The sequence below is a fragment of the Alosa pseudoharengus genome, unplaced genomic scaffold (assembly GCF_046254945.1).
Source record: "Alosa pseudoharengus isolate Yale_2024_CS ecotype anadromous, Long Island Sound unplaced genomic scaffold, YU_APseudo_1.1 YU_APseudo_1.1_scf_16, whole genome shotgun sequence".
NCBI lineage: Eukaryota > Metazoa > Chordata > Actinopteri > Clupeiformes > Clupeidae > Alosa > Alosa pseudoharengus.
Window position 1 is genome coordinate 8,881,146 of NW_027468630.1, and position 26,140 is coordinate 8,907,285.

Sequence of the window (26,140 nt, forward strand, 5' to 3'; positions counted from 1 at the left end):
TAAACACTGAATAAAGACAAAAAAAGATAAAAAAATACATATGACCATTTTACTTAGATCCTTTGTCTGCCACTCAGCAGTGAAGATAATAAAGTACATTAAAAAATCAATTCATATATTACACTGATTAGTGCACTTATTTTATTTGACAAATAAGATATCATCATGCAAAAATGACATAAACCACTTTAAATGAAAAGCACAATATAATCTTGCATTATATATGGTTATGATTACATTAAACACAATATGTATTTATATCAAATACATTCAAGTGTAAATGTAAAATGATCGATAAATGAAGCTAAAAATAGAAACTCCGTGGACATAAAAACACTGATGCAAAACAGCTGAGGTGATTAGTTTTCCAAGACTCCAAGTATTCCGGAACACTCCAGGTTTGCTGCCATAGGATATTCAAACCCTTTGTTTGATATGTCTGGAAGGTTACATTTTCCATACTCAACAACTTACTAGACATGCCACATTCGTCTGACACTTAAATATTCCAATAAATGGTAATCTGAAAGTTACAAGTTAGACTATATTTTACAGTTCCAATGCATAGCAACAAAACACAGTACAGTATGCTACCACATAGTGTTAATATCAAAAGAAATACTCAAAAGAATAACATTTTCATATAATGTTGTGAGCTCACTCACTCACAGTAAGAGGCATGTTTGGTAATCAGCATTTAGACGTTTTCCGACACATTTCTCAGTTACTTTACTCTATTTCCTTTCTGTATATAAATGAAGTAGGAATGCAACAATTAGTTGATAAAGGGATTAGTTGTCAACTATTAAACAATTTGCCAACTATTTTGGTTATCAATTAATCAATTTTAGTTATTTGTAAGGAAAGTTCTCTGATTGAAGCTACTTAAACTTCAGTAACCTGTAATTTACTTACTCCTCTATGTAAACTGTAGTACTGACAGTAACCTGAACATCTTTGACGCGTGGACAAAATGAGGCATTTGAGGACGTCAGCTTGAGCTTTGGGAAATGCTGATTAACATTTTTGAATGTTCTGACATTTTATAGACCAAACAACTGATTGATCAATTGATAAAACAATCAACTGTGAAAATAATCATTCATAGTTTCACAGCCCTGAAATAAAGTGCTACATCTGAGCTTCTAGCTGTCCGTCTAAACCCAGAGGAGAGGTCCTTGCATGTTCTACTGAAGGAGTAAACAGATCAGGAGTAGCATCCATATGAGAGCTCCACCCGACAGGAAATTGCTCTCACTCTTGACAGTTGCCAGCCGGATGGATTTCTTGGTTGGCGTGGGAGGCCTCAGATCCAGGCGGCAAGCACCATCAACCTCCTTCAGTGGGATCTCCATCTCGCTTGGATGGGTGCCTTTCAACGTGTCTCGTACCTGGGAAAGTGAACCCAAATAAGATTCATTCAATCAGTCCATAGATTTATTTAGAACACAAAATCACCATGTAGCACGGTCTCAATGCACTTTACAAAATAAAAAAAGAATCAAATAATCCAAAACTAAAAATAAAGTCCCTAATTGGCAGAAATGTAGTGTCCGTGGGTAGGATATTTTTTAGTCACCAAAAAAATAAACAGTGAGAGAACAATACAAAAACAGTGCAAATGTATAATCACCAAATTATATTAATTAAAACATATCATTAAAGGTTGTTTATTAATGCTTATTATACGGCTCTTCAGAGTTCTGCAGAAAGTTCCATTTACTTGAATGGGCCTTCCCAACGTTCGGAGATCTGTTAAATCTGTATAATGACCGCTGTCAATGGCAACGGGTTTTGTGCTTCTGATTCACGTCTGTCATACAATTCCGCGAATAGTTGGTTTGCTTATCGCAATGGAACTTCAATGAAAGTGAAAGTCAGCAAGTAATAGTCATAGTCAAGTTTAATTATATAGCACAATTTAAAACAACCTGTGGTTGACCAAAGTGCTCAAAAAAGTAATACAATTGCCACGCAGCACTCGAAACTTCTGTTGTGTCCGATAATGATTGGCAGACAATATATTAGGGCCACACATGAAGAACAAAATATTTTTTGCCATGGCGAGATTAAACTCGACATGTCGACTTTGAAGTCGGCATGTCGACATTAAACTCGACATTTCGAGAATAAAGTTGAAATATCATGTCGACTTTAATCTCGACGTGTCAACATTAAACTCAACATTTTGAGAATAAAGTTAGTTTGGAGAGAGAATGACCGCTCGGGACAATTGAAAGGGAGGACGAATGAAACATTGCAGTTTTCTTCGAGTGCAACATTGATTAGACATAGGCCTACATCATGTGGACAAAACATAGAACATATTAACCTCCGTTGCTCAGCCAAATACTTTCCTGTTATCACGGAGTTACAGGCGATAAATGCGATGGTCAAAAGTAAATGTCATTAGGGGTTTATTTATTTATTGTAGGCCTATTATTAAAGAGTGTTTTCATCTAAAGGTTCAACTTCATGCTTATGCACTAGAATAGGTATACTAAGTGCTCTCCCCAATCCCAGACTTTCACATTGCATGTTTGTTTGTAATGGATGCAAAACAGCCTATTGCTGGCACTGAATGCCTCTCTGACTTAAAATTATGGAGGCAAAACAATTTTCTCAAGCTCAACACAGACAAAACCGAAAATCTGCTGATTGGCACTAAAAGCATCCTCACCAAATCTCCCCATCTCACTCTCAACATTGATGGCTCTGTCCACTCCACCCCTGTTGTTAAAAACCTTGGCATTCAGCTTGACTCCACCCTTAGCTTTGATCCTCATATCAAATCACTCACTAAGATTGCTTTTTTTCACCTCCATAACATTGCACGCCTCCGACCCTTCCTCTCTGCTAGTGATCACAGACTTTGGTTCACTCTTTCATTATGTCCCGTTTAGATTACTGCAACTCACTTTTCCTTGGTCTCCCCACTAAAACCCTTCAAAGACTACAATATATTCAAAATTCTGCAGCTAGGCTCCTCACCCATACCAGACGATCAGCACACATCACCCCCATTCTCCATCAACTCCATTGGCTACCACTTCCGTCCCGGATCAAATACAAAGTACTACTACTCACCTTCAAAGCCCTCCACAACCTTGCTCCCCCCTACATCTGCGACCCCCTTACACTCCTTCCCGCTCACTGAGGCCTAGTCCACACGTACCAAACCGATCTTTTTTTCCTCCGTCTTCCCTGGAACCGTATCAAGATATAGATCCTATGACCAAAACCTCTTGGCTATCCCCCGCTCCAGACTCTCCACCCTGGGTGGCAGGTCCTTCAGTGCCTTGGCCTCCAAACTCTGGAACTCCCTCCCCCAACCCCTTCGTGCCTGTCCTTCTCTTCCTTTCTTCAAAGCACATCAAGACCTTTCTGTTTAATGATCACTTCTCCTCCACACACCCAACACATAGTTCCTACAGATAACTTGTCTTTGTTGTATTGTTTTGTTTGTTTGTTATTGTATTTCCCTGCCTTTGTCTCTGTTGTATTGTTTGTTTGTTTGTTATTGTGTTTCCCTGCCTTCCTACTATGTAAAGCGACCTTGGGTTTGAGAAAGGCGCTATATAAAATAAACTTATTATTATAAACGTATTATTGCTGAATGTCTATGGAGGGACGAATGAAGCTGTCCTCCCGACCAGGCAACCCCATGTATTCTAAGTAAACGCACACATATTCCCTCACAGGATCAAAAGAGTATAGGCCTATATACTTATACATATCTGTGTTTATAGCCTCCTATATGTATTGCAGATGAGACATGGAAAAGCAGTTTTAGAAAAATGAGTTTTACCATGTTAACCTATGGAGAGTGACGGCCTGTGGGTCATGAAGGGCAGTTATTTGGATGTGCGGTGGCCTTACCGACGTAAAACAGAGTGAAATAACACTATAAAAACATTATATCATTGGAAACATGTATTATTCTAGCTATATACTAGTGCATGGTATAACCGCGAGATACAGCGCTTCACGATGACGGCAATGAGTTAACAGAAGACGCAATCTATCTGAATATCTGCAATCTAGCAATCTATCTGAAATAACACCTATTTGAAGTAGGCCGAGGCCTATTATTCATGTCACATATTGTGTGTTAGTGTAGGCTACATAGCTTAAACTGTAGGCTATGTTTAAACTGTATTTCGAGTTTAATGTCGGCATGTCGACTTTAAAGTTGACACGTCGAGATTAAAGTAGATATGATATTTCAACTTTATTCTCGAAATGTTGAGTTTAATGTCGACATGTCGACCATGGCAAAAATATTTTTTTTCTTCATGTGTGGCCCTAATACTCCGTCGTAGAGATAGGCTCAATAAGTCATTAAAGGAAAAATCTTAAAAATAGCATAGTTTGTGGATTAGTGTTTGACCCACTAGATAGATACTCCATTATAAGATTATTATTAGCTATCATATCAGATAACATCTTGAGCCCAACTCACTCTCTCGACATCCTCGAACACCCTGATGAAGTTGAGCCTGAGCACTCCTGCCAACTCGGCCTCGGTCCAGTTCCTACGCAGAAGCTCCTGGATCAGTGACGGGTATTTGGACACATCCTCCAAGCCCTCTGGGAAACTACGGAACAGTGATGCTGCATTATCATAAACACTCTGACGCAGCTGAGGTACAGGAAACCACATGGAACAGGGTGAGTAATGAATCTGTCACATGTGCTGTTGCCATGGAACCATGCATGCAGATATACTCATTGCATTTGGAGATACTCACTTAGAGGCACCATCAAAGTCCCCACCAATCCCAATACTGTCAGCCCCAATTTGGCTCTTGATGTGGTCAAAATGGTCTAAAAAAAGAAGAGCACTTCAATGTATCATTTACTTGATTGAGGGAGAGCATTCAGTATAGCAGTTGACATGAATGATTTCTCACCAGCAACAATGGAGATGTTTGCTTTGGGTCCGCAGCCAACAAACTCAGAGTAAAAATTGACCATGATGAGCCCCTTGTTGTCTTTCTAAAAATTGATACAAAACACAAGAATGCCATTCCACACTGTGAGCCTGAGACTGAGAGAAGGTAATGATACCCTGTGATACACATTTTGTGTGTGCTGAGGCTAACCAGCGCGTCCAGCAGGTTGTCTGGAATGTTACGGTGGTGGCTGCACATAGCAAAGGCCGAGGAGTGGCTGAAGATGACCGGGGCCTTGGAGACGTTCAGCACTGCCCATGCAGTGGCCCAGGAGGAGTGCGAGAGGTCCACAATCATCCCCAGTCTGTTCATCTCATCCACCACAGCCTAGAGAGAGGAACAGCGCAGACACACGTCACATCGGCAATAACAGTACTACACATTCAGCATGTACAGCGAGGGAAATAAGTATTGAACAAATCTTTTTTTTTTTTCAGTAAGTATACTTCCAGTGAGGCTATTTACATGAATTTTTCACCAGACATTAGTATTAACTTAGATAATCCAAACATTAAAGTCCAAAAGTAGAGTTATAAAGTGGAATGACACAGGAAAAAAGGTGTTGAACGTGCCTACTGAAATTTCTTAAATACTCTTAAGTAAGTATACTCTTAAATAGGCTTTTTTGGAAAAGCCTTTATTTGTAATGGCAGCTTCAAGACATTTCCTGTATGACGAAACTAATCAGACGCAGTATTCAAATGTGATTTTGGCCCGTTGTTCTAAACAGATTATATAACAGTCTAAATAATCTTGAAGATTCCAGGGGTTCTCTCTGTATTTCATAGGCTTGTCCAAATGTTGTGTAGTAAACTTTAAAGAAGCTTCGACATGTTTTTCTTCAGCAATAGAGTCGTGCGAGGTGAGCTGTACTGTACTGTACTTACTGAATAAAATGTTAAAGCGCTCAATAGTTATTTCCCCAGCTATATGTGTATAAGCCAATATGATTTAAATGTAAACTAGAAAATGTAATTTTGAGGAATTACCAGTGCATGAAAATGCAATATTATACATATTATGTAAAATATATAGTGTTAAAACAGATCATATATAGATAGTTACAATGGTTTTGGTTAGGTAGACATGGTTGTTGCAATGCTAAATAAAGCTGTTTCTATGATGGTTGATAGGGTAATCATGTTGGTTGGTATGAAAACTGACTGATAGATGCTTTATTTCAATGGGTGCTATGTTGGTGGCTACAGGTGGTGGTTAAATATAGTTGGCTGGAGGCATAGTTGATGATAACTGACAGTTGGAATGGCTGAACAGTTAAATAGTTGAGTTGAACAGTTAAATAGTTTAAATTGTTAAATTATTTAATAATGAATTATTGTAGTGATGACTTTTATTTTGAAACAGTTGAGAGCAGAGGAAACGGTTGAACAGGATCTACAGTCTTAAGAGAGCCAGATTCTGAAATTCTGGCTGCTAAACATACCATTTCAATGCAGTTTGTGAGGGACAGAAATACCTTTAGACACACACACTTACACTTAGGCCTACTACACATGGTTTTAAAGACACCATTGCAGTTTTAATGTTGTGATTTTAAATTGGTATGTGACCTAAGAACGATCTTACATTAAAAAAAGGTGCTGAGGTGCGGACTTTGTGGTGCTCAGAAATTAAATTATTTTAATCGTAATTCATGTGATGAAGGACTTTGAAAGAAGTTTGACAGGTTTCAGTGCTGAGTAAGGTTAACACTAAATATTTGAATATTTTACTACTAGTAATATATTTTTCATCACCATTATGGCAAGCAATAGGCTACCTCATTTGTAAGTTGCTACCTGCAAATTATGAGCAAGTGACCTGATAATTTCTTGCCCTCTACATAACGGTCAGCGATCCTAAATATAAAACAACTTTAGGGTACGTTCAGGGGAGTGGTTTACGTCTCTGGATCTAAAAGACGCGTACTTCCACGTCCCTATCTGCACAGCACACAGGTCCTTCCTCCGCTTCGCCTTCCAAGGCAGGGTGTTCCAGTTTCAGGTCCTCCCATTTGGCCTTTCGCTGGCCCCCAGAATTTTTACTCGCGTGGTGGCAGCCGCGCTAGCCCCCCTCCAGGTCCGGGGCCTAAAGATCCTACCGTACCTGGACGACTGGCTAATTTGTGCCCCATCTCAGGTGCAGGTGGTGCACGACACCGACGCAGTTCTGACCCATATCCAGGCCCTGGGTTTCACGGTCAACTGGAAAAAGAGCAACTTGCAGCCCCACCAGCAGGCGGATTTCCTTGGTGTCCTCCTCGACTCGGTCAGCATGACGGCGTCTCTCACTCCACGGAGGGCAGACAGCTTGACCGAGGCTCTGACAGGCTTTCGGCTGGGCAGACTGGTCACCGCCCACAAAGTCCAGAGGCTGTCGGGCTTAATGGCCACGGCAGCTGCGGTACTGCCATTGGGCCTGCTGAAGGCACGCCCCCTGCAGTGTTGGTTCAATGCCTTTCAGCTCCACCCGAGGGACGACAGGCATGTGAAGTTGCGGGTGTCTCCTGCTTGCATCCGAGCCCTGCGTCCTTGGAGGGACAGGAGGTTCTTACTCCAGGGGATTCCACTGGGGGGCCTTCCTCACAAGAGGCAAGCCATCTCATCAGACGCTTCTCTGACAGGCTGGGGAGCTGTCTGTGAAGGGCTGTCAGCGAGGGGCGTGTGGCCTCCCTCCTGGACGTCAGAGCACATCAACGTCCTCGAGCTGAAGGCCATCCATCTCGCCCTGCAGGTTCCTGCCAGGGTTGCGAAGCCAACATGTTCTGGTGAGGTCAGACAGCACCTTGGCGGTGTATCATGTCAATCACCAGGTGGCGGAGGAGTTGCTGTCATGGGCATGGCCGCGTCTGGCTTCAGTGAGGGCAGTTTGGGCCTGGATGCTCTGTCACAAGACTGGCCGACAGGCTTGATGTACGCTTTTCCTCAATCCCCTCTTGTACCTCAGGTCCTGCGGAGGATCAGGGAGGGCCAACACACAGTTCTGCTGGTTGCTCCACGGTGGCCGGCGAAGCCTTGGTTCCCAGACCTTCTCCGGCTCCTGCAGGGTCAGCCATGGCAGTTACCCTGCCGGGCGGATCTTCTGTCCCAAGCAGACGGGCAGATCTGGCATCCGAACCCAGGTGCCCTGCGCCTGTGGGTTTGGCCCCTGCAGAGTCCGTCATTGAACAGCTAGCTGAGTCTGTGCAGGAGACTCTGAACAACGCCAGGGCTCCTTCTACTAGAGCTTGCTATGCACTCAGGTGGAGGATCTTTTCGGATTGGTGTGCCAGCTTGGGTCTTGAGCCAGCGGTTTGCCCTGTGCCACAAGTTTTGCGCTTCTTGCAGTCCTATTTGGTTCAAGGCAAGGCAGTCAGTACTGTGAAGGTTTATGCCTCGGCCATTTCAGCCTTTCACCAGGGTGCGGATAACAGACCCTTGGGTAGGCATCCACTGATTGGTCCGTTTTTAAAAGGGGCCTGCTGGTTGCGTCCAGTTCGCACTTTGCGGGCACCAAACTGGGATTTGCCCACTGTTTTAATGTCACTTACTGAAGGCCCGTATGAGCCCATTTTAGATGCAGATCTGCGATCTTTGTCTCTTAAAACTTGCTTTCTCCTGGCTCTTTGTTCGGCCAAGCGCGTCGGGGAGCTGTGCGCCCTCTCCGTCAGCGAAGACTGCCTAAGGTGGCAGGCAGGGGGCACTGGCGTGTCACTTTGGCCTAATCCAGCCTTCCTGCCTGAGGTTCTAAATCAGCAGTCTATCAACCAGGTTCTGGAGCTGACCCAATTCCAGCCGTCTGCTGCCTCACAGGTAGAGCGCGTTAAATTGCTCACTCTGTGCCCAGTCAGGGCTTTGAGAGCTTATCTGGCCCGTACACAGTCGTTGAGGAGGGAACACACTCAACTTTTTGTCTGTTATGGAGCGGCGAAGCAGGGGCTACCGCTTCCAAACAGCGGCTGTCACATTGGCTGGTTGAGGTTATTTCCCATGCCTACCGGGCTCGGGGAATGCCAGTCCCTTCGGGTACAAGGGCTCACTCCACCAGGAGTATGGTTACGTCTTGGGCTGCCCTTAAGGGGGTACCAGCGAGCGATATCTGTGCAGCGGCTTCATGGGCGACGCCTTGCACTTTTACCAGGTTTTATAGGGTGGACGTCACTCGCCCAGCTCCGGTTGGCGACGCTGCCCTCATGTCCGTGACCATGCAAGGTTTTAATGGTTAGCTTAGAGCTCCTCGTGACTTTTTTGGTATGTGTCATCCCTTTTTTAGACCGTAGTGACGGTCAGAGTGAGGTCAAAACAGATTGTGAGTTACGCATGTAACTATGGATCTGTGAGACCGAGGGATGACCGTCACTATCCTTGTCGCTCGGACCATCCTGAGGCGCTCAAGGTAGGAGACTGAACCGGGAGCAATCTCCGCTATTTACAAGCTCGAGTCGTTCTGCTTCCGGAGGTCATGAGCATGACTTTGTTGACATATGGCCCATGACAACAAGTAAAAAATGGAGAAGGTGACAGAACACCGGACGAGAGACTCGTTTTAGTGTCTGAGCATAGGGAATTGTTTGACATGACTTCACAACTTTACCATAACATACCAAAAGCAATAGCCAACGTGAGTTTTCTCTTCCACGACATTTGGTACCCACACGTAACGTTAGTCACTTTGTCTATCGCAAAAAGACGCTTCCGGCTGCTTTTTGGAACAAGAACGCTGGCAGATTTTTTTTTTTAAAAACTGAAAAAGCGGTCTGCATAACTTCTTTTGTCAGAAAAAGACGCTACAGAAGCGCATTGCATTCATGCAATAAAAAAAAATGCACCCTGTTTGTTTGAATTAATGACTTAGCACATCCTGTTTTTCTGAATTGTTGAGTTAACTATCTCATCAATACAGAAAAACAGCCCTGTTTCTCTGAATTAATGAGTTATTCTGATTTTCTGAATTAACGAGAAAATTATCTCGTTAATTCAGAAAAACAGTTGTAAAGACGGCCAAGCAAACAGCAACAGAGGTGATGATCAAAATGATCGGTAGCCTATGCAGGCTGCATTGTAGTCTAGGCATCACAGCCAACATCCATAACTAGCTACTGCTAGCTGCTAGCTAAAACGCAAAATACTGAATGCGATTTAGAATCTAGCAGTGTTCTATATTTATGCATCTACACAGACATTCTTTGATAAAACCCAAGTTAAATCGGACTTTTTCAGTTTGCTGTGGAGGGTTTGACAGCCAAACCAAACACCTAAAACAAACATTAAAACACCTAGTCCAGGTATCTATAAGCTTACCTCATGCAAGTCACAGCTCTGTTTTTCTGAATTAACGAGATAATTTTCTCGTTAATTCAGAAAATCAGAATAACTTGTTAATTCAGAGAAACAGGGCTGTTTTTCTGTATTGATGTGATAGTTAACTTAACAATTCAGAAAAACAGGATGTGCCAAGTCATTAATTCAGACAAACAGGGTTCATTTTTATTTTATTTGTCATGAATGCAATACGCTTCCGTATAAGTCTGAACGTACCCTAAGGCATCCTTTTGAACGGGTAGCCACCCCTTTTCACTACTTGGATTAGCTAGCCAGATAGGCTACGGAAGAGAACAAGAAGTGGAGAAACATGATGCCTTGGTAGGCCTAATATTATTAGGTTGGATTTTGTAGTTACTGCAAATTTAACACCCTCGTTTCTATGAAACTGGAAACAATCGAACCAGGAGACTTTGTCACAAGACAAAACAGAGCAGATGTCTGTTAGCCAAATATTTGTAATATTTGTAAGAGTAGCACTAGCCTATGTTACACTGACACAACATAGGCTAACGTTAACATACGTTAATGCTCTGAATTCGCGGCCAACATCAAATCCATAGTTCTAACTTTTTGATCACCAAGTCCAAATTTCCAGGTCAACCACAAATAATTCAACTAGGCCTACTTTTTATTGCTTAGCCTACTTACCACTTCAACACCATTAATTGTAACTGTTTAAACTGTAACTGATCAACACAACCATAACATTGCAAGCTCAATGTGTGTGTGAGTTGCTATGGGAACATACACAGACCGCAATATTAGGAAAAGGGCTGATGCTGATCGGTCTTCAACTATTTTGGTACGATTACACATGACAACTGATCAGTTGGAATGGCTGAACAGTTTAAATAGTTAAATTATTTAATAGTGAATTATTGTAGTGAGGACTTTTATTTTGAAACAGTTGTGGGAAGAGGAAACGGTTGAATAGGATCTGTAGTTTTAAGAGAGCCAGATTGTATGCTTAAAGCCTGAGACAAGTTAGCCTGACGTAGTCATACTCAATTCTAGTCAGAATATGAGTCTGATACTGCTCATGACACATGACAACTGATCAGTTGGAATGGCTGAACAGTTAAATAGTCGGATAGTTTAAATAGTTAAATTATTTAATAGTGAATTATTGTAGTGAGGACTTTTATTTTGAAACAGTGGTGGGAAGAGGAAACGGTTGAATAGGATCTGTAGTCTTAAGAGAGCCAGATTGTATGCTTAAAGCCTGAGACAAGTTAGCCTGACGTAGTCATACTCAATTCTAGTCAGAATATGAGTCTGATACTGCTCCATTGGGACATAATTATGGGGCGTGTTTCAACCGATACAGGGGGGGAATGCCTCTGCACTCAATTGGATAGACCTAACCAATCAGAGCAACAAAATAGCTTACCGTGAGTTGTAGGAAGAAAACACACTAACCATCCTTATTCTCCACAAATGCCTTAACATTGTTTTCTGGTCTTTTGTAAAAGTTACTGCCGTCAATAACTCCTAGCCTACAACACTCATTAGTGAAATCTAAGAGATACGTAGTAGGGTAGGCTATTAGGAAAAAACTGATAGCCTATATCCCCTCAGTTTTTAAAAATAATTGCTTGCTGCTACCACAGGTTACTTTATACAACCACAGGTGGCAGTGTGGTGACTATATAAAACATATTGATGTCAATGTGGCATTTTGCCCATGTTCAGGGTGGAAAATAAAAAAGAAAGATTTGCATAAGACAAGTCAAATTGGTGTTTTCAAAAAGAAGTGATCATGGAGAAAAAATAAAAACATATTTAAAAAATCTTTGTATATTCCCACAAGGTGTTTGGGTGCTCTGAAAATGATAACCAAAATGATTTTTCAGACTTGTGAGGTCTGCTGTTCAGACCCTGAAGGGATTTGTTTTCTGTTCATTGCTTTTTGTGAGAGTGTTTCTACTTATCTCAGTAAGGAAAATAAATCAAGAGCCTATGTTGAGTACAAATATGTCTTCTGAAGGCTTAAACAGAGCCCAGCCAAAAACTCCAATACAATTTTTATCAACTTTGAGGGACAGCTATGACCATGCAGGATTATCCAGACCAAACGTGACGATTTTGCTACATACTATTCCTATTTATGTACCAGCATGCAAAATTTGAGCCTCCTACATGGTTTAGTTCTTGCGCTGTGGGCTTGTGAACTTTGACAAAAAAAAGAGGCCGAACAAAATCGACACCCCCCTCCCCCTGTAAAACTGGCTGTATCTTGGAAAGTATTGATCTTACATAAGAGTCATTTTACAGTGTGTCTCCTGAGTAACATAGGTACACCTGGTAATTTTTTCAGAATTTTTTGAGACCTAAGTGCGTGGGCCCTGGTTGAACTGACGTGGAATGACCCAATTCTGTTGAACATTGATATGCTACAAACATGTTAAACAGCTGGGAAAGGCTGTCGCAAATCCCTCGAACAGGTGGTCAATCAGAGATTTCAAACGAACGAGGGAACATGTCGCAATACAACAGCGCTGCTTTCCCTTGATGAAAGTGAAACCACGAGTTTTCTCAACTTTGGCCAAAGTTTTCAGAAATAATCGTTTTCAATGATAAAACCTCATTAAATAATATGCATTTTCCATATGGGGTCTTAAAAGCCATGTATCCTTCTGGTACAGCGTTTTTGTTTCAAACATAAGCCTAATCTAAGCATGCTCAGATGACGTGATAGACCAGGCGCTGTTGCTCACCTGTCCATCATCGTAAAGCCCGATTTCATTGGTCCGCCCGATCTATGCCAGACCGAACTTCCCGACCTCAAATGTTGTGGGTGGGACTAAGTTCGGAATGGCACCCAGGCTAGAGACAAGTAGATACAAGTAAGATAAGTTGATGTAGTGTAATGGATGTTGATAGATAGAAAGTTGAATGGATTTTGATAGGCAGATTGTTGAGTGAATGGTTTGAAGAAGATGGATAGATAGAAAGTTAGATGAAATGTGCCTTATATCGTTGTAGAATGGAGGGAGACAGAGAGTTGGCCTAGTTAGTTGAGTTGATACAGGTGCAATCAGTTTAATTGGGTCTTTGTGGGGGCCTAGATGAGCAGCTGGCAGTTGATACAGGTGCAAATCAGTTGAATTAGCCCTTTATGATGTCATAGTGCCAATGCAACGTATATGGGGAACAATAAGCTTGCTTTCTTGTATTTCAACAAGTATAAAGTTTACAAAGATGAAAAATACATTGAAAACAAATGTACCTCCGCGCTACTGCGGGTCACATCTAGCGCATCGACGGGAGAGGACCGAATCCAGTAAATGAAAAATACATTGCTCAAGTGTCCTTTTCAAGACGTTACAAAGTTTCTACATTAAACGGTTGAAGCTGAATTAGACGCATACATTTTGGTTAGGAGAAGAAGAAGAAGAAGAAGAAGAAGACGATGACGACTTTGGATAACACAACAGTGCATTTTCATCCACTGTAATAATAAGACGACGACTTTGGATAACAGAACAGTGCATTTTCATGCACTGTAATAATAAGACGACGACTTTGGATAACAGAACAGTGCATTTTCATGCACTGTAAATATACATTTTTTTTCATTCGGACATCAAAAGGGGGTAACATTACCCCTTTCTATTACATAACACAGAAAGACATTCAGCTCAGAAACTGTGGGTTGGATATAAGTGGAATATTTTGTACATATGCTTTACGTCTCCAGCAGTGTTGGGCAAGTTACTTCAAAATCGTAATGTATTGTGTATTACTTATTACTGTCATTTCAAAGTAATTTGTTACATTATAATATTACTGTCTCTGAATTGTAAGGCATTACACTACTATTGCATTACTTTTAAGTTACTTTCACCAAAATATCTAGAAATATGGATTTGCCATTCTAAATGCAGTTTATTACGCTTAATGCAGCTTGTTCTTCCAATGGAGGGAGATGTGGTATAGCATAATGACTGAGCTAGGCTTAAGGCTAACAACAGTAGAATGCAATAGGCGCAGTGCTCATGATGCAATACATGGAACAATCATAGTCAGAATTTTGTTAAAAACCGACAAAAGGTCAAAGTCTGGTAAATTGTGATAGAAATACTGTAACTTTAAGGCCTAGGCCTACTCATTAAAATCAATAGAGCCTACTATATTGTAAATCAAAGCTTAAAGGAACCGTATGTAAAATTGTGGCTAAAACTGGTACTACAATCACTTTCAAATTACTGTAGAGTGGTAGCCTAGAAATCTAGACGCACCCTAGCGGCAGCTGCCAGGGCTAGTCTAGCAACTCTCCGTTGGCTTGTGAGCTGCAAAAATTTAACTTCTATCAGGCCAATCAAATCGTTAGGCGGGCTTAACATAATGATTGATGGCAGAGTTGCAGCGGTTTGGCTTGAATTCCCTGCTACTTGAAAACAAAGAAGATGGATCGATCTTGCTGTTGGTGAACAGCTTGACACGAGTTAAGCTTTTTTTAAGTTGGCAAAAGTTAGAACTAGCCAACTAGCTCCGCTGGTGGGAAAACGCATGGGACTCGTTCTAGCTCTGTCCTATTGCGTGCAGAGGAAATTTGAAAGACAACCGATTATCCCGCCCCTCGGACTGAGCACTGCGAACGGTGAGTGCCCAGACCCTACATTTTAATGTGGGTCTGGTTCGTCAGGCTAGTAGAGCGGTGTATCCCCTTCCCCTCTGACTGGCAGTGTTGGCAACTGGATGCCGAAACACTACTGACTTTGTGATTAGTAAATAGGTGGAGGGTGGCGCATTAGGCCAAAACACAAAATGACAACATAATCATCAGTTGAGGGCTGCAACTTTACTTTTTAAATGACAATATCCCGGCCAGACTACTGTTGTCAGTGATATAAGTATTTGAAATGAACATGATTTCTTAATGTCTAGTGACATCAGGGCAATTTTATTAATTGAAATACATTTTTTACATACGGTTCCTTTAATAAAGACATGTCAAGATGGTGGCCTGCTGGCCATTTCGGTGCCCTAAGTGAGTGGCTTTGAGTGAGTGACATTTAAATGATAACTCAAACACCTAAAGTAAAATAAAAGGCCTATTATTTACAGACCATTCATTTCTGAAGAAATGCTGTTTTACTTATAAATGGTGCACTGTCACTTTAAGAGCAGTGATCTTTACGTTGTCATAATGCCCTTTTGCCAGCTCTTGTTTACAAGCCTTATTTGTTTGAGTTACATTGATAGCACAATATTAACAATAATATGCACAATGTTAAGTTGTTTTAAGCAGCCTTCATTGCTTTGGAAATGGAGGTATGCAATGATATGTTGCTTCATACCAGGTATCAAACTTGCATGTTACATCGTGTTAGTACATTTTGACATTGTAAACATTATTGATGAAGAGTTAAACGCAGTTTGCAGTAAAGCTACTATTCATTGCTTACATTTGGGTGCCCCCTCTGTCCTTTGGTGCCCAACGCAAAGTGCGTGATGCGCGTGCGGTGGGAACGGTGGCACTGCCAGGCTACACAATCTTTTTCTGCATTTCTATCCCTTTATTCTCTTTAATTCAAGTTCACAGCACAAAGCTGACATACACAACAGCATAGTTTGTGTTTTATCAAGAATCAAAAAGATTAGCGTGGCACTACTTTAGATGTTTCATTAATTTACTTTTTACTATTTCGCGAGGCATAGAAAGATCTTTCGGTTTCGCACACAAAGTGCACTAAGTGTAGTGCACTAGTGTTCTTCATAGCCTTGTCTCTGACAAGCTGAAAAAAATGAGCGTAGGCTTATGTCCATCCCGCAAATCGAGTCCGCCTGCGAGTCTGCTGCAGCCACAGTCATCTTCAACCAGTATCAGGAGATAACGTTCTACTATTTTGCGCGGATTTTTTCTCCTCTGTTGTTCTCGCGTGGTGTTTGCAAATATGTATCAAAACAAAAAACCACTTAATTTCGGGTTAAATGCATTGTAACGCACGTTACTGAAGTTTGTACCGAGTAAAATATTACCCAATTTTTTTTTGCAATGCCTTACATTACCACGTTACCGCAATCAGCAATATATTACAGTAATTACATTACTTTTGTACTTGTGTCGCATTCCATTCCGGGAAGGCAGCACTGCATTTGAAAAAATGTAGCGTGTCAAAAAGGCTGATGCCCATCTTTATGCAAATGAATCCGTTGAATGCGACGCGACTATCCAATGAAAGCACGAGGTTGTACCACAACAGTGCCTGTGAAACTTTGGTTCCACTTATAAGACAAATTCATGTTTTAACGTCTCTTCCACGACCACCTAATAGTCCATAAACCAAACGAAACTAGGATTTGGAGGAATACATTGACGGTGTTTCTGGTGAGGATTTGAGATTGCATTGAGTAGTTTAAATAAAACAAGATTTCGAAATGGCTTGCATAATTTGTATAGGCTATTAATGTGTTGAATACTGTTAAGTTGAATTTCCCCTTGGGGATCAATAAAGTATCTATCTATCTATCTATCTATCTATCTTATAAGTACATGCCTATTGTGGTCCATTTGTGGAAAAACACTTAAGATAAATAAAACAAACTGAATATGAGCTGCTAACTGACATTTTAAATGAAACGCCCACACACGACTGAACGAGGGGAGGCAGCGCGACACCATGCGTATGTCGTGTCGTGCTAGTGGATCAGCGCTGTAGCATGCGATGCGAACTCCGCAACGCAGTACCAAATCGCGACGCTACCCTCCATGAAGACGCTTTGATGGGCGTTCCCTTTTGTAGATGGGTGGAAACGGCAGGGCAAGAGCAGGTAGCCTAGTAAACAACCAACCAATAAACTTCATAACTTCATAACACTCACCATCTATATTAATGTAGCGTCCGAGGTCACTTAAGAACATACACTGATACGTATATATCTTTGGATGAGACAATGGCTCTCTGTTTAATGGCGGTTCACCACAACTTACAACAACGAGATCTCCTCCACACCGAAACCTCAACACCCCCAAACTTGTCATTCCCATGGTAACTGATAAACAATTGGCCGTTCTTATATTAGCCTAAATGCTACATTAACAATCTCACCAACTTTCCTCCACGCTTCATTTCGCATGAAGACACATCATACAAACACGGAAATGTAGACACTGCTATGATTAATTTTTCGTCTGCCATGTTTCTGTACGTTGTTTTGGCGGTAACCACACTACCGGAAAATTAGGTTTTGTTTAGGCTACGTGATGATGGAGATCCCCTGCGTATTGCTCTGCTATTGGATACTCGCCTCGCGATGGATGGATTCATTTTCATAAAGTTGGGGATTGCTGAACTTTTGGACGCATCGCAGCCACAGCTTTCGTCGCACCGCATACCCAGAATCCTATGCGGGTGCGGAATTCGCTTCTCATAGAAATTAATAGTGATACTGCGTCACGGAGTTCGCATCGCATGCTAATGTATCACCGGCGTTATGGCTCCCACACACAGTTGCGTGCGTTGCAGTGCTGGAGACGCAATCCCGTTCACTTTACATGGGCTTACGTCATCCGTTGCCGAACTGAATTGTGGGTCCGTTGCGTCGCTTTGCTCCCGTCGCTCGCGTTGAGAAGTTCAGCTGCTGTGTGGGTGTTCCCGACGGTAGCTATGCAAATGACTTCATGTATAACTTTAATTTGATTGGCTGTTGCCGTCTATTGTTTGATTGGCTGGTGCCGTCTGTTGTTCGCTTGTTCGTAATTTGATTGGCTGGTGCCGTCCGTCGGTGCAGCAAAAGTTGAACTTGAACTCAACGTGAGCGACGGGAGCAACGCGACGCAATGGACCCACAATTCAGTTCGGCAACGGATGACGAGAGCCCATGTAAAGTGACTGCAACACACGCAACTGTGTGGGAGCTGTGAGGAATGGTTGAATGTACATATTCAAAGCAGCCTCATTGCTAAGAACACTCCATTATCTGCTGCACGCTATTGATATGCAACAGGGCATTGTGCATACTACACCTAAGAGGGAACAATGGCAACAGCATAATAGTACTAAACACAGCAGATTCTTTGAAAAGGTCACATTTCCTTCCCTCTGAGAAGACTAAATGCTTCCCTTTTTTAAAATATGCCTCTGCATATCTGCAGAGACTTGTCAAGAACTGTAAACCTTTTAATTAAGATGACGTTAAGGATTTCACCCATTGTGTTAGAATCAGTGGCGGAACAAGTCAGAGCCGGGCCGGGGGCGGGGCACATGACCGGGCCCTTTATTAAACTCATCATAACATAATTTTACAACATAGGCTACACATGCCCGCAACAGCGGGTCTTACAAGCGTCAGCGCCACGGAGAGCAACTATGTAATTTTGAAGTCCATCGAACGTACATGAAGTGTAACCAAGAGAACAACAACAAAAACATTAGGCTACATGACCCCTAATAATAAAAAAACAATAATACGCAGCACTATTTGAAGGGCATAGGACGAGCCTTGTGCTCCGCGAACTCGTCCACGATGCTCTGTGTATGTCCATTTTCTTTGTTCTCTCATTCTCTATGGTGGTTTTTAATGATCTTTAACTTGGAGAATGAGCGCTCAGAGCTTGCAACGGTGACGGGAAGAGTCAAAAATAAAACTAGATGTACCGCATAGCGGTACAAAATATGACCGCCGCTCAGTCCTGTACATCCGTTCCGCGAAAATCACACTTCAATTTGTCTCCATATTTTACTCCATCCCCCACTCTTGAAACTTTTGTGTATGCTTGTTTGGCATGCCTGAGTGTGTGTGTGCGGCTGCACAGAAAGTAGCCTACTGGTGCTGAAAAGGTGAACAGATTGTAGAATAGCCAAAGAAGATGTAGCATTGTTACACAGCTCCTCTCTGGGTTAGATATAAGAAGGAGAGCCTGCTTAAGCTAAAAGTAGCCTATAATGACTACCTCAGGATTCTCTTGAAGAAACCAAGAAGTACCGGGGCAAGCCAGCTGTTCTGTAGGCTGGGTTTAACTACTTTCATGGCTTTGGTGAGAAATCTCACTTTCAAGTTTATGAACAGGCTGGACCGATCCATGAATGAGCTTATTGTTCAGATAGTAGATCCAAGTCGTAGCTCTGTGAGGTACATGTCAAAAATATGGGAACACTGGTATCTGTGCCTTCATTAGCTCTATTCTTCTGTTGTTGCTGTATAGAATGTGTATATATGAATGTGTGATGTTTTATTGATCTGTGTACAGTATTGTCTTCTGTGGGCCTTGAGCCTGTAATAAAGTTTATATATATAAAACCTTTAAAATCTCTAAACAATCACAAGTAGGGCAGTTCATCACAGTTCATCCATTGCAACTGGATTGATGAAAGGTCACTTACACCTGTAGGCTACATTGTATTTGGGAAAAGCAAAAGGTATCAGCATAATGTTATTTAATTATTTATTTGTTTATTTATTTATAAACAAAAAAATCTCTGTCAGTTCCATGCCGTTTTCAACAGCTATCAAAAACAAAGGTCATTTTTGGATGGATGGATTTTTTGTGAATGTTTCTTCTTCTACATAAGATTTTAGTCATCTTTAGTTCATGTAATACTTTATTGTCAATGCACAAATTAAGTAACAGTAGTCTGAAACGTTATTGTTAATGCACAAATTAAGTAACAGTAGTCTGAAACGAAATGCTGTTTTACATCTAACCAGTGGTGCAAATAACTGATATGTCCAAATGGGCCTTGATGAAATGCGTCGCTAGACTGTTCATACACATTTTAACGGGCCAAAGTTGAAGAGCTGTTGTCCGTTATTGTTCGTGCAAATATAGGCTGATTCATGTTCCCTTGCATTGTGTAACTGAGGTCCATGGCTAGTCTGGCTTTCACCAGACCAAGCTCAATCTTTTAAGAAATCAAAAAATAAATAGCATGCAGATCAGGCTGGGTTCACCCAGCCTAGTCCATAGGCACCCAATATTGTTTAATTTTGCGATTGAGATATCCACGCTCTGGCTATTCTAAATGCAAAAATGCATCAGGGAGTTATGACAAAACTGTAACTAACAAACTAGATCCTAATAGAAAGCTGTTAGCTTCCCTAAGCTACAGGTAGGCTTATAAGGTAGGCCTATTTACAACATAAATTGTCAATAGGCTATGCTGGCGACACAAATAAAATCTCCTTTGGAAACGAATGGCTTACGCCTTACAGTATCAAGCGGACTTAAATTGCCATATCGTGGCGAAAAGTTGTAATAAAATTCACGCAGCTCCATGAGTCAAGGAAAGCGCGAATGAAGTAGCCACTTCTAAATGGGACCCACTACACAGTAGCTTAAGGTGTGTTGCTAAAGCAGCCATAATAAAATGAAGGTGTCATTGTTTGGATACTTCACACACACGTGCTTTTTAATTTCACAGACTACAACTACCAAGCTAAATCAAATCACATCGATTCCCCTCTCACACCCTGCACGCACTTAAAACAAAATAAACAGGCGTCTCAGTCTTATGCACGTATAGGCAAAACATAATGTTCTTCTCTCAATTTCTTGGTTATTCTCCTGAAACAGTTCATGCCATGGCAGTCCAGGCATGTCATTGCAGACTTGCAATCAATTCGATTTGAAAACATTCGACTTTAGTTTTATCTTTCTTTACTCAGCTACAGTATATGACCATTATGAATCATTCCATTTATCAGTTTAATTGATATGTTTACCTTCAAGATCCTACCTTTCCAAATTCTGATAAACTGCTGTTCTTCTTTTTATACATTGTATAAAGGTTTGATGATGATTCAGCCCTTAAAAGAACAACAGTATCCGTTACTAATAGAGTGAGGATTTCTGCAGCTCTATTCATCATGAGTGGTTGCATACATCAGTCTTTTAAGGTGGATACTCATCTTGTACTCTGCCATTACAAGTGTAGACACAGTTACACAGAGATCTATAAATAAAAGACATTGGTTATTTACCAGGGTGTGTTGCATGTGTGCGTCAGAGCCATTGAGCGCACTCCTAGTCTGTAGAACATGCGTAGCGCAGGAAGGGAGCTGTCTACAATGTGTCCACCCTCAAGGCTCAGTATACATGCCATTTTCTTAGTATTCCTCAGCCCTTAAGTGACAGAACCCACAAAAACACATAATCCAGATTTAATGGCAAATGTTACAACTGACAAGCTACACAGGATATAAGCAGTTGGATTTTCCACTTCTTCTATATCCATGTGAAAAGTGGAAATGTTAAGCGATGCTTTGTCTGGATAATAGCCCTGACAACTGGGCAGTCGCCGTACACAAACAACAAATTGGGCAACCCTCAGAAATTGCACATAATTAAGGAAAAAGCCCAAGGACATCATTAAGTTTTCTGATGCTATTACAGACATTAGTACCGTCACATAATTACATCTGAATGAGTTTCCTCTCACGACAATGAGAAATATTCCATTCAATCAAACTGAAGTGGGGAAAGAATGCTGAGGGGAGACAATGACAGGGAAGAGGTTGATTTTTACAACAACAAAGTCTGTTTAGTAGAAACGTAAGACCACACACATCCCAGGCCAAAAATTGGACAGATGCAGGATCCAGCATGAATGTATCACAAGAGGAAAAGTTATCCGCATTCCATTTAGTTCCCATTCTAATCTTTTTCTGTTGTGTGACTTCTGTGGCCAGACTTACTAAGTCTGAGGAAGAGCCAAGAGTTGAAAACGTCACACAATAATAAAAAAAAACATTATAAATGGGAGATAAATGTGTGGTGTGCAGATCTTTTTTCCTCTACAGATAAGCCTCTTAGTATTTACAGTACCTTCGGATGAATTGACCATCTCAAAATCTGGCCATTCACTACACAGCCGGAGAATCACATCAATTTGCTCAAGGGCCAGTCGCACAGCATCTTTGTCTTGGGCAGTGCACATCACATACGCAGCAAACACCTGCAGAGACAGAAGACAAACAGAAATTATCATCTAAGATATCACTGGATGAGAGTAAAAATATTTGTAAGTAGAGAGTCACATTACCAGCGCTCCAACATAACCAGTTTTAAGGCGATTTATGTCTGTGGCAACTTGTGGAATCTTGTATGGGTCAATCTGACTTAGTTTATTTTTATGCCTGATCCTCAGCTGTAGTGCAAGATCATTGTGTCTAAAGGGAGACAAATTATTTCAAGTGCAAATATTGAACACACCTGCAAAGTAAATTGTGATCAATGAAAGGAGTAGGATAACCAAACAGATATGGGGGGTATTCCATCAACCTCGCTAAAGGCCAAACCTGGCTTATTTCGATAAGTCTCGCTTCTAGTGAGAATTCCGTTCCATTAATGAGGTTAACGTGAATCCCAGTTTGGTAACCATGGGAATTTATGCCACAGAACTAACCTGCTCCGTAGCAGGTTAACTTTAAAGCTAAATTAAGCTGTGTTGCAAAAAAACCCAATCTGTCGGAAAACGAGTCCAAAAAGATGGTTCCTTCAACCTGTGCTCTCGTCACCTGTAGCCAACTTCAAAAATAGAAGTAGGCCTATAGACATGTTTTTTTTCCGACAGTGCATCAAGCATGGATTTACACATTCACTAGCTCCAAAGAATGTATGAACAGGGTATATACAGAAATTCTTAAGTTGAATTTAATACCTTTTAATACCTTTTTAAAACCTTCACAATATTGTTTAATACCAACACGACTTCGAGCTGCAACTAGCGGCAACCTTTCGAAATTCAGTGTTGGGGGTGACTAATTATAAAGTAACAGATTACTGTAATTTTTGTTACTTAACTTTCTGAGTAAGAAAGTGTAGCAATGCTTACAATTCAAATCAAGTATCTATTATTACAGTTACTGGATACTTTGTTCCTTTTTTGCTTCAATAAAAACACTGGCCTATACACAATTATTTGTTATTTAATCCTAACCCAAGATAAAAAAAAGTTATTTCATTGTTACTGTATGTGTAGGAAGAGCACACACACCACTTCTCCAGCACTACACTCTTTCTTTCACTATCATTCTATCTCAATCAAGACAAAATGACAAATGAATATAAGAAAAGGTATACTGGACTTTCTTCTAAAAAGGCCCACGACCATACGCAGTACACACACACACACACCCTTGCTGTCTCATATCATTTGCCAGTCAAGGTATCACATTCAAAAATAGGCTGTCACATTTTACAAAAATACTAATTATTAATTGGGTGCTGCTGGAGAATGTGGGCCGGCCCCATGTGATAAAATACTTTTGGGCCTGCATGCTGCCTGTGACGAAGATTTTGAAAAATAACCCCTTAAATGGTGACTTCTGGGGAATTTTGTGGAAACTAATTGACAAATTGACTTAAAATATATTATATTATAATATATTGATAGCATATTACTATACAGCCTATACAAACCTACACAGGTTCTTATATTCAACTAATTGCAAGACTATTGGGACTTTGATCTCATCACATACTACATCAAGGAAGTAACCCTATAGCTCCTGAGCAAGCTTTGAATAATGTAAAGGTAACACCTGTTAAACTGACCTTAACATGACATTTACTGAGGGTAGAAAATGTTAAATCTTATAGCCTAAACCTTATCTTATAGCCTAAACAAAGCAACACTGTCAGGCCTATATTTAACCTCTATTCTGTAGTCAAGGTAGGGGTAGCTCATTGCAAATAACCCCTTATAACATGTGCATATGTTTACATGTTATATTCTTGTTTTTTTCCCCTTTCATTTAATTATATATTTGTTTGAATGAAAAGACCTTCTGCCTTTATGGGGACTTTTAATTTGAAAATGGGTTATTGTGATACTGTATGTAGGCCTAGTTTAGGCTATGTCTGCTGCTCTTACAGCCTGTGTCATTGAAAACGCGATGGCGCAAATGATTACTTTTTTGGATGACAATGACAGCTGGTAGCGTAGACTTACTGATAGCTTCAATGACGCATATTTATGTGGAGACAGTAGCCCTACGTGGCCGATGAGCCAGGCAGTCGACTCTTCCACCTCTGATTACGTCCGCCCATTCTTGTTTGCTGGCTAGTAGACTCCAGAGCGGTAGAAAAACGTCTCTGGTAGACTCCATATGTGACCTGACTGCATTCACTCCCATCCAGGGGCATTTATGTCTTTTTACAGACGTGGTAATACGCCTCTTGGCTGTTGCCAACTAGCCTAAGCCAGTCTTTGAATCTCGAGTCCTCTAACCAAATGTCCGAAAAAATTAAATTTCCCATGACATCGTCAATGGTAGCGAACTTTTGGCAACAAGTTTAGGCAGTAAGCCAGCCGTATATCCAGTTTGAGCATAGAGTTTGAGGGGGCGCTTAAAGTTTTTACCGCGAACACACACTGACATATCGCTCAGGTCCTACTCGCACATATAATTAATATAATATAAATAAATTCACGCGAATTTAAGGAGATAGGCCTGCACTTAACACAAATGGAAAACATCATAGTTAGTGGTTCGAAAATGTAATACCTCATCAGATGACGTTTATTACTTTTTAATACTTTTAAATGGCCTTAAATTTGGCTAATTTCATTTACTACCTTTTAATACTTTTTACAACCCCGCGGACACCCTGATGAAGATTATACGATTAAAAATGTTTTAACTTCACATGCGTGTGGTTCTAGGAATCGTGCTACTCTAATTACGTTCGGTGGTGGTGTAACGTGCAACGAGACGGCATGTTCGCAGGTTCGCTTCCCATACGAAGTATTAAGGCTACATTGTTTATCACCTTGATAATAGCATTTTTAGTTATAATCTTTGATGAAAGACATATGTCTACTGCTGATAAAGGGTCATGCACATTTGGTAGGCTGTCCAGTGACACGTTTGCAAGTGGGCAATATTATATCTGATGCAAGCCAAAGGATAATTATTCTGTAGCCTAGGCAGCTAATAATTAAAACTGCTTCATGTGTCGACGATTGTTCATGAATGTCAAATCAACTGTGTGCTACACAGATTAAATACTAGGCATAAATTGAATTGAAAGCCATTGCATTTCAGTTAATTTTATTTCAAACACTTTGGGACTTATGGGAGACAATAGGCTATTGATAATAATTTATTTTATGACCACCTACACCTAGACAATAATTTGGAGTGAACTCTTTTAATATAAGAATGTAGAGATAGTTTTGAATATACAGCGGGGAAAATAAGTATTGAACACGTCAACATTTTTTTCAGTAAGTATACTTCCAGTGAGCCTATTCGGATGAAATTTTCACCGGACATTAGTATTAACTTAGGTAATCCACATATATATAAAAATCCAAACATTAATGTCTAAAAGTAGTGTTATGAGTAAAAAAGTGGAATGGCACAGGGGAAAAGTATTGAACACGCTAAGAAAAAGCAGTACACAAAGGCAAGGAATGACAAGGAACAAACTGGAATCTATAAGTAGTTAGAGAAATTATCCCTCCTGTCTGTGCAAATTGATATAAGCTGGGTTAGTACATACTGGTGGGCTATAAAAAGGTTTTTGTTACCAAGGTGTCACACAAGAAACATTTCATGATGGGTAAAGGCAAAGAGCTCTCCCAAGAACTTTGCAAACTTATTGTTGCAAAACATATCAATGGAACTGGTTACAGATGCACTTAAAAACTTCAGAATCATCCAGCAAGCAGTATTGGAGCCATTATCTGCAAGTGGAAGAAACATCACTGCATCATCAACTGGCCATGCACAGGATCTCCTTGCAAGATTTCTGACCAGGAAGTCAGAAGGATAGTCAGAAGAGCCAAGGACCACTCTGAGAAAGCTCCAGAAAGATTTGGAGGCAGCAGGTACAATTGTTACAGAGAAAATCATAGGTAATGCACTCCACCGCCATGGCTCTATGCACGCTCATCCCGCATGACTCTATTGCTGAAGAAAAACATGTCA

At 40.9% G+C, this 26,140-nt stretch overlaps 1 protein-coding gene across 2 annotated transcripts in view; it reads right to left on the bottom strand.

The window, feature by feature from the left end:
* Positions 1-127: 127 nt before the first annotated feature.
* The window catches only part of dpep2 (dipeptidase 2), a 34,711-nt gene continuing 8,698 nt past the window's right edge, over positions 128-26,140 (bottom strand). For both annotated transcript variants that reach the window (XM_076286960.1, XM_076286961.1), the window contains exons 3-11: positions 22,246-22,372; positions 22,029-22,158; positions 21,185-21,326; positions 20,941-21,010; positions 5,106-5,282; positions 4,914-4,998; positions 4,752-4,827; positions 4,463-4,598; positions 128-1,391 (exon numbers count right to left, since the gene is read on the bottom strand). In XM_076286960.1, the coding sequence (XP_076143075.1) occupies positions 1,188-1,391; positions 4,463-4,598; positions 4,752-4,827; positions 4,914-4,998; positions 5,106-5,282; positions 20,941-21,010; positions 21,185-21,326; positions 22,029-22,158; positions 22,246-22,372 (1,147 nt within the window). In that variant the 3' untranslated portion in view covers positions 128-1,187. The remainder of the gene's footprint in view (positions 1,392-4,462; positions 4,599-4,751; positions 4,828-4,913; positions 4,999-5,105; positions 5,283-20,940; positions 21,011-21,184; positions 21,327-22,028; positions 22,159-22,245; positions 22,373-26,140) is intronic.